The sequence below is a fragment of the Empidonax traillii genome, unplaced genomic scaffold (genome assembly GCF_003031625.1).
Source record: "Empidonax traillii isolate 1590-97213 ecotype Southwest subspecies unplaced genomic scaffold, ASM303162v1 scaffold206:size1282135, whole genome shotgun sequence".
NCBI classification, from domain to species: Eukaryota; Metazoa; Chordata; class Aves; order Passeriformes; family Tyrannidae; genus Empidonax; species Empidonax traillii.
The window spans coordinates 97,326-106,167 of NW_020955399.1; the positions used below are offsets into that span (position 1 = coordinate 97,326).

The 8,842-nt window shown below is 42.9% G+C and overlaps 1 protein-coding gene across 4 annotated transcripts; it reads right to left on the minus strand.

Moving 5' to 3' along the window:
• Positions 1 to 3,288: 3,288 nt before the first annotated feature.
• Positions 3,289 to 6,537, minus strand: LOC114059172. 4 transcript variants are annotated; one of them, XM_027887318.1, is made up of 3 exons: positions 6,113 to 6,364; positions 5,519 to 5,594; positions 3,289 to 4,599 (listed from the first exon to the last, which is right to left on the minus strand). In XM_027887318.1, the coding sequence occupies exon 3, from the start codon at positions 4,557 to 4,559 to the stop codon at positions 3,600 to 3,602; it is 960 nt and encodes a 319-aa protein (XP_027743119.1). In that variant the 5' UTR covers positions 4,560 to 4,599; positions 5,519 to 5,594; positions 6,113 to 6,364; the 3' UTR covers positions 3,289 to 3,599. The 4 variants fall into 4 exon arrangements, with proteins under 4 accessions (XP_027743119.1, XP_027743116.1, XP_027743118.1 ...); XM_027887315.1 differs by having other exon boundaries at positions 5,519 to 5,599; XM_027887317.1 differs by lacking the exons at positions 5,519 to 5,594; positions 6,113 to 6,364 and adding an exon at positions 6,404 to 6,537 and having other exon boundaries at positions 3,289 to 4,602.
• Between the last annotated feature and the right edge of the window lie 2,305 nt (positions 6,538 to 8,842).

The window sequence follows — 8,842 nt, forward strand, 5'->3', positions numbered from 1 at the left end:
TTCATCCTGGGCTGCCCAATGAGCTGGCATTCTGCTTGGGAAAGCACATGGCAAAAGGGGAAGCGATCTTGGGTTTATATAAAAATCATTCCCATTGAAATCAGTGGATAGCCTGTTCAACATCTAAGAATTCATTATGGCCCTGAGACAAAGACTTTAATCAGGACCAGTGTAGTATATATTATATAAAAGAAAATGCTCTTGCTTGAGATCTCAGATAAGATATCTGCTTCCTTAGGGAAGATATTGCAGGAACTTCAATTATCAGGAATAAATAAAATTGATTTTACACTGACAGAAAGATGTGTGAATTTTCATTTTGGGTGACAGAAGGCAGAGAAACCAAGAATACCTTCTGTGGCCAAATGCCTGTTTGTGTTTCTATTCTGATTTCCAGTTGAAGGGAGCATACTAAGGGTCTTAACATACATTTGCTGCCAGTTATTCTCCATGTCAAAACTGCTGGTTTCCTCTCTGCTTCAGTTTATCCAGTTTGAATTTCTGTACATTGAATATCATACTGACTTTTTTTCCTGCCAGATTAAGCTTCATCAGCCATCAAAAATGCTTTCCAGAAACTATTCTTCTCAATCAAAGAATCACAGAATGGTTTGGGGTTGTGGTGGGTTGATCTTGGCTGGATGCCATGTGCCCACTCAGCCATTCTATCACTCCCCTTCCCGGCCAGACATGGGAGAGCGTAAGGTGGAAGAAACCAAAAAGTTTCTGCCTCAGAAATCCATTTTATACTCATAATGTTACAGGAACAATATACTCAAAAAAGAGTTAATATACCCTGCTGTTTCTGCCTGTTAGTTCCTTGCTTGTGCTTTCAAAGAACATGTTCATCCTCTAAGCCAGAAGTGTGCCTGCTGAGCTCATATTCAATTAATTATCCATCATGATTCTGCAGTCCTTCCTGGTATTTCAGCATTCCAGGACAGTGTCACGACATGAATACATACACAGAATGCATATTCTATTGTCCTTTTGCTAAAGGTACCATTCCTTGCCTAGTGTGTCACCTCAGTGAGCAATTAATCCATACAAATATTGCCACTGTTACCTACTATTTTGGGGGAAATAGCAGGTTTTCTATATCACTGGCATTGAAGGGTGTTTGATCTGCTGGCTTTCTTGAAAAGACATTCTTCTCGTGAGCTGAATATACAATGATTTGCAATGTTTTACCTGTCTCCAACTTGTTATAGGGCTACGATAGAGTTAGGAGTAACTGCATTTTTTCTTTAGCAAAATATCTTGTGGGAGTATAATAAATTAACTTATTGTGATCAGCTGTACTAGGTCTGGCTGGAGTTAATGTAATTTTCTTCATCGCAGCCTGTATGGTGCTGCGTCCTGGGTTTGTGACTAAAATAGTGTTGATAACACACTGGTGTTTTGGCTATTGCTGAGCAATTGCTGCACAGCAACAAGGTGCTTTTTTCCCACACCCAGCGAGTAGGCTGGGGGCGCACAAGAAGCTGGGAAGGGACACAGCTGGGGCAGCTGACCTAAACTGATTAGAACCATTCCATTCCAAATATTCCATTGCATTAGCAAATAAGACCTCAGGGAATGGAGGAGGAAACCAAGATGTTCAAAGTTATAGTGTTTGTCTGTAGGGGAGCCCAGCTGGTTCTGGGCTCTCTGTAAACTGAGATACTGAAGATGGAACTTCTTACACCTGGCAGAGGGTTAACCACGGACAGTAGGACTGTAACACAGAGTGGGTTTCCTGTTAGGAATTCTAACCTATTTTGTTAAGACATGTGGCTGTATATCCAATCATGAGTTGTTATGATAGTGGTAAACCAATGCTGTGTGTACATGTGTCACTCAGAACTGTGTAGACACACTGTTGCAATAAAGCAAGCTGGTATCATGAACCTATGTCGCATCCCGCCTTGACTGCGACATTTGTCTTCACAAGTAACCATTCATTATGCATGCTAAGGCCTTGCTTCCCAGGAAGTGGCTAAACATATGCCTGCTGATGGGAAGTAGTGGTTGAATTCCTTATTTTGCTTTGCTTGCACACGCAGCTTTGCTTCACCTATTAAACTGCCTTCATTGTGACCTATGAGTTTTTGCACTTTTGCTTTTCCAAATCTCTCCCCCACCCCCGGCCTCCTGGAAGAAGTAAGGAAGCCCACAAGCAACTGGTAGGGAAGGTACTTGGTGTCTGCCAGGGTCAGCCCACCACATTAAACCTTGTGATTAAAACTAAAATCAGCCTTGTCTGACAAACCAAGTGATACCAGATAAAGTGTAATCTTCCATTTACTACCTATGTTCCCTTCATCCAACCCATGATTTAGCAGGTAGTGTATGAAAGGTAACATTCCTGAAATTCTGAGTCCTATTTCTCTTTTAAACACAGAAACATCAGCTCTCTTCTAGTTACCTGAAAATTTCCTAGTCTTCAAAGAATAAAAATGAACAGGTCAGTTTCAGAGATCTCTTTAGCCATTTCTTTTGATGCTCTTTTGTGTTATGTTTTACTGTTGTGCAATAGTTTCTCTTTGATACTGTCCCTATTGTTAGACCTAAAATATTTTACTGTAGTTGCAAGATGCAGATCTCCCACTTCTCTTCAGTTTATTAACTGACTATTTACTTCTCAGAACTATTCACTTATTGTTCTCTTTTTACCAAACTTTTAGCACTGCTACAATTTCATAGATTCCTAATTTTCAAACATTACTCTTTTCAGTCTTGCTTTCTGCTCCCTTTGGTTTTCCTTAGCAATTGCCTGTGTTTTCCAACAGCTGATTTGTACTCATGGCTATTCATGCCTCTGTATTCTCCACTGTACAGAAAAACCATCCATGATGTAATACTATTCCCAGCAACAACCAAGTGTTTAATCCTAAGCTGATTTAAATCAATGGATTGGCTCTCAAGAGGGAATTGTACTGTAAGGAAAACTGTCAAAAATGCATGATGTGTATGTGCTATCTTTATCAGCCTTCCATCCAGTCACTACCTGTTATGCTATTTAAACTCTGACAAATTTACAGCACTGTAAGTCTTCTCAGGTTTTTTGTCCCTAATTCATTAAACTAACAAAACCTGAGTAGTTCAGACTGCGTGTCATCGCTCAGCATTACTGTTTACTTGAGCTCCAACTCCTAGGGCTTTATAAACATCAAATGGAAACCAGTCCTGGCCTCAAATATTTTACACAATAATATTATCCAGCTGTCTTTCTTAAGCGTCAAAGGAAAAGCAGAGGCATTTTATTTCTTTGAGCAGATAATCCACTAAAGCACTGCACAGAATTCATTAGAGGATTAGTTGTTTATTATATGCTAGAGAATAGAGGATGATACTGGAAAGAAATTGAACACAGAAATACTTCCAAATACACCCACTTATAGCAGTTTTTTCATGCTGGATCTGTGTGTTAATGGACTTGTTGGTATTAGCCATGGATTTTCTCTATGTCAACGTCTCTGTATTCCTTTGCAGGTTAGTTTCTTTCCACCGGCATCCACAATTATATTGCAGGCTTATACGTTCCAGGTGAATGAGTTGTTCTGTTAATCCAGATCAATACCGTATTAAGGAAAGGTACCTTAGCAAGACAACCTCTTTCAGCATGGCAGAAATTCGTGCTTGTACTGGCTGCAGTAGTTAGTTTGCCAGAATTTCATTACAGCCCTTGCCAGTGCTTTACAAAATCTGGGACGTTCTTCAGCTGCCCTCACCCACTGGGGTAGTTCAAGCTGAATGGCATCAACGGTGCCAGAACTACGGGAACCAAAAGTCTTCGTTATGTATCCACCACTATAGTAGCTCCCATTATTTGGGCTAGGATTGGATGGAGAAGGCACACAAACATAACTGTTATTTTGTTCTTCAATATATTTACCCAAACTTCTGTTCCCCGAAACCAAGGCCTCAGAAGACACATTGACCAGCTGATTGGCCAGATGGCTAATTGAGGAACACGATGCAGAAAAAACACCTGAGTTAAGGGAAGATTTTGAAAGTGTGTAACCTAGTTCTATCCACCTTTCAGGATGTGCTTGTCCATGGATATCCAGAATCAGGCCCCCTGACATCTGTGATTTTGCAGTGGTCAAAAATCCCATGTAGTCCTCCCAGGCCTGTTCTGCTTGGGGAATTCCAAATGAGGCTTCTTCCTTTTCCCTGTTAGCATCCATCTTGAACCTCTGTAGGTGGTTTATAATGATATGTGGGATGAAGCCCTTAGTAATATTGCTGATTTCTTCAGCAAGAGTCTGAGCCACCTCTATAGTATACCTGTCTTGGTTGGTAGACACTTTGCATTTCTTATAATTTTGAACACTTCCAGGAGGACAGTCATGAGAGAAAATACAGGAGGATGTCTTCGCATCCCAACAGGCAGCCTCTCGATCAGGGATGTCTTTAGGTTCCATTGACCCACCATGTGGGACAGAGAGAATCAGGTTCATGTTGCCCACTTGATATTCTGTGAAATTATTATGACCAAATACAATGTCTTTGGTGCCACTGACTTTCAAAAGCAAAGATAAAATGGAAAGAAAGAAGAGATACATATTTTTCATTTGCTGCTGGAAGATTCAGGAATATGGAATATATCAGTACCTACAAAAAAGCAAAAGACAGATTATAGATCAATTACAGTTGGGAAAACACGAGACACTGTTCAGCTGCTGCTGGAATTATTAGTCACTGATTAAACTATTGTAATTTTATTACATGTAGCACAAAGAAGAAAACTTATATGAGAAACAGAAATTAGGAGGGCATTTATTATGGCTAGATGTAACTGAAGAATGGGAAATGGTAGGTTACTAGGCCTCCCTCATTTCCCCAGAAAGCAAAACCAATATTTGATCATCCTATCTGATTCCATAGAATCATTAAATCCCAGCAAAATATTGGAAGTAATTTTTTCCCCACCAAAGCCACCCTATTTATCAATGTATAAACTAGAGGCTATGTCAGCACTGGGGTTCTGAAAAATAAGGAGACAGATAAAAACTGAGAGCTACCAAGCTCTGCCTCTAACTTTACTCCAGGCTGAGTTATTTTGAGACTTTTATAGATAGGTAACAGTGAGTTCTTTAAGTCATGACTGTTCTCTTTAGTTTGCATTTTCTCCATCCTCTTCAAAGGACATAAAATATTTTTAAGCCCTCACTAACTGTCATTTTTTGGAAAGCTGGAATTCAACAAGATACTGACAGTTCTTTCTGGTTTGAAGGCATGACATCTCTAGACAGATCAGTGTAAGGGTGTTGGATGGATGTAATATGAATCAGTAAAGTCAGTAGAAAGCAGAATAAAAAAGGATACTTTTCTCTTCTATTAATAAAAAAAACACCTTCTCAATATAGGCCAGATGAGAAGTATATAGACATATGCATTTGCCTCACATCATCTGAGTCAGGCCCTGTCTGTCCTGCCCCTATCATTACATCACCTGTAAAATGCAGAGGGTAAGAGAAGCAGACAAAGGAGAAAGAAAGAAATTCTGCACAACTCTATCCACAACATCTACCTGAGAGCAGGTATGATAGCAGCCAGTAATACTGAGAGGGCAGGGTGCAAAGTGGAAGCACCCTCCTATCCACCACCTACTCTAAGGAAGGGAGAGGGCAATTTCACAAAAATAATGCAGAAAAATATTCTCTTCCTGCTATGAGGGAGTGCTACTGGCTTTTTAGAGATAACCTCTGCTGCCCACTGAGCTGGTCCACTCTGAGGAGCCTGTACCTGAAAAGTAAACATTTATCTTCCTCTCTTCTTTCTGGGCTGAAAGTCCCATAAAAGTCGGTGAGCTGGAATCAGATTCATAAGAATCTAACCTACAGTTTCCTGCGGGGCATGATTGAAAGATTTTTTGGTTTCATTTTAACCCTTCAATTAATGGTCCTTTTACTTCAGCAAAAACAAGATTTTGGCTTAAAACAAGACTTTACCCGAGGTCTTGTACAGTTCACACTTCCCTGGACTTCCCTGAGAGACAGACTTGCAAGTTCACAGTTTGCATTACTAGAAATATTGAGGAAAGGAATTCTGTCAAATATTATTCAAAATCCCTTTTCTCAGAAAAACCAACTGCACGTATTGAGTAAGTCTAGGAATAGCTTACCTCAGGTGCAGTGGGGTCCAGAACCAAGTCAAATGAATCAACAGCAATGACTCCCAGGAGCTGCTCCCCTGCCCCAGGACTCAGGTTTCCTTTGTCTCAGGCTCTCACTTAAAATACGATGACACAGCTGTTCCTTTCCCACCATCTGCCAAACTGTTTCTGGTCATCTGTATGAGTTTGCTTGTCTTTTTGCAATTTCATGTTAATGATTGAATCGAGCCGTCAGTGCTACTAGATTATGCCTTAAAGATATATGGGCGGTTCAGTTTCACTTTGGAAGGTGCAGGGGCAGGATTCTGATACAGGATATTAATATGGGTTTCCTTCTGCTCTCTTCTGTCAGGGGCATTAATAGTTTAAGAGAATTAGTTGGTAAGTGGGATGCTGCTCACAGAACTTGGGCTCTTGGCCTGGCGTGACTGAAGCAGATGGCAGTTGCAATGTTAACTCAATATACTAGGTTTTTAATAACCTTATTAACATTATTGATACAATATTTCCTGATAAATGAGGAGCTTTTAAAAACATTTCCTCTGCTACTAAACATGATTCTAAGGATGTCATCCTCTAGATTTCTCTCAAGTGTGTATGAGTGTGTTTGTGAGTTTACGCGTGGTATGAAAGCCTGGCTTCTTAGATAAGCTAGAAAAAGCTGTGATAATATACTGTCTATAAATAGAAATTTCAATAAAAGAAACATAAAGGCTACAGTGAATGTAATACTGCTACCTATCAGAGAAAAAAATCAAATTTCCTTTCTAAGAAATTGATTAAATAGTCCAACTAACTTTCAAACCAACTTTGTGGAATAAAACTGATCAAATTCTTAAGCAGTGAAGACAATATATTAGCAGTAATGAGGACTTCTTTGTAATTTTGGAAAAACTGGTATAAGCCAGGCTCATTGTCTACTAATGTCACGATAGTTGATGACATTGTTGATCACCAGGTTGTGATCAAGTGCTGATTTTCATTCTGAGTATTTTAATCTGCCCCATGAAGTCAATTGCAGGACCACTAGACATTGTATGGAAGTTTAGTAAAAATCTATAAGGTGTCCTTGTCTATTGTAGTGCATATCAAAGACTAATTCTGCCCTGATGGCTGAGTCATCCATGTAACTGAGCCAAAATACCAAAGAATTGTACAGACTTCAAAATGGCAAGTAGAAAAACAAACTGTTGCCTGGTAGATATCGAACTACAAATATTTCTCACTGTAAATTTTATTTTAATTTATGCAGGCATACCTTTATGTTAACAAAAAAAAAAAAAAAAAAAAAAAACACCTTTATTACATAATTGTAACTTTGACCATCCATTCTTACATTAACACCAGAGGTTCACTGCTGTTTACAGTATTTAATATTTATAATATTCGTGTTCATTGCTGTTATCCATGTGCTGTCTTCACTGCCTGTCATGGAGCATCTCTCTTATGAGGAGAGGCTGCAGGGGCTGTGCCTGTTTAGTCTAGACTAGAGGGATCTAATCAATGCATATACATATCTCAATGGTGGGTGTCAAGAGGGTGGTGCCCGACTCCTTCAACGGAGCCCAGCAACAGGATGAGGAGCAGTGGCCGTAAACTAAAACACGAGAAATTTCACATCAACATGAGCAAGGACTTCTTTATGTTGACGATGTCAGAGCACTGAATAAGCTGCCCGGTGGGGTCATGGAGAGGAGGTCATGTCTCAGTATTCCAAACCCACCTGGACGCGTCCCTGCGCCACCCGCTCTGGGTGGCGCTGCCTTGGCAGAGGGGTTGGACTGGATGGTCGCCTGAGGTCCCTTCCAACCCTAACAATTCTGTGCTATTTTGTGATTCTGCTTCAGTGTGAGGAATGTATTTCAGTATTTTTGCGAATGCTCGAATTATCGGCACTTCCATTGCAAGCAGCCAACGTCACCGTTTACCCTTCAGTGTCGCTCCCCCTCAGAACCGCTCTTGCCCGCATTCGCGGCTCTCCCTCCGCTACGCTGCCCTTCATCCCTTCTCTTTCAACCTCGGCCCAGCACTGCCGGTACTCAGCGCCGGGGGCAAACCCGACACTGCCAGGATCCCCCGCTTAGGCTCTCATGTAATCCCAAACAGACCCCGACACTCCCCTCCGCTCCCCTCCCGGAGGGCACAGACACCGCCCACAGGGGGGTGGAGCTCGCGCCATAATGGCGCCCACCCTCCCCCGCTCCGCGCGCCGGGGGCGGGGCTACCGCCCTGAAGCGCGCGCTGCTTGAAAGTGCCGGCGGGCAGCCGCGCGCAGCCACTGCGTGGGGCCGGGCCGGGCCGGGCCGGGCCGGAGGAGCCACCAGGGACAGACCGACCGACCAGCCAGCCAGCCAGCCAGCTAGCCAACCAAGGCCGCTGCTCGCGTCTCTGCGTCCCCCCTTCCCTTCTCTCACCCCTCTCCCCGGGCAGTGCCGGCCCGCGCCGAGGCAGAGCCGCCGAGCCCAGGTTTATGGGGGCACCCGCAGGAGCCTCCCGTGCCCCTGGCCCGGCACAGCCAGACCTGATCTGACCTGACCCGACCCGGCCCGACCCGACCCGAAGCGCCGTGAGCGAAGATCGAGGCTCCTTTCCCCCGGCTCAAGCGGCGCCATGGGGATCCAGGGCCTGCTGCAGTTCATCAAGGAGGCTGCCGAGCCTTCCCACGTGAAGAAGTACAAGGGGCTGGCGGTGGCTGTGGACACCTACTGCTGGCTGCACAAAGGCGCCTATGCGTGCGCG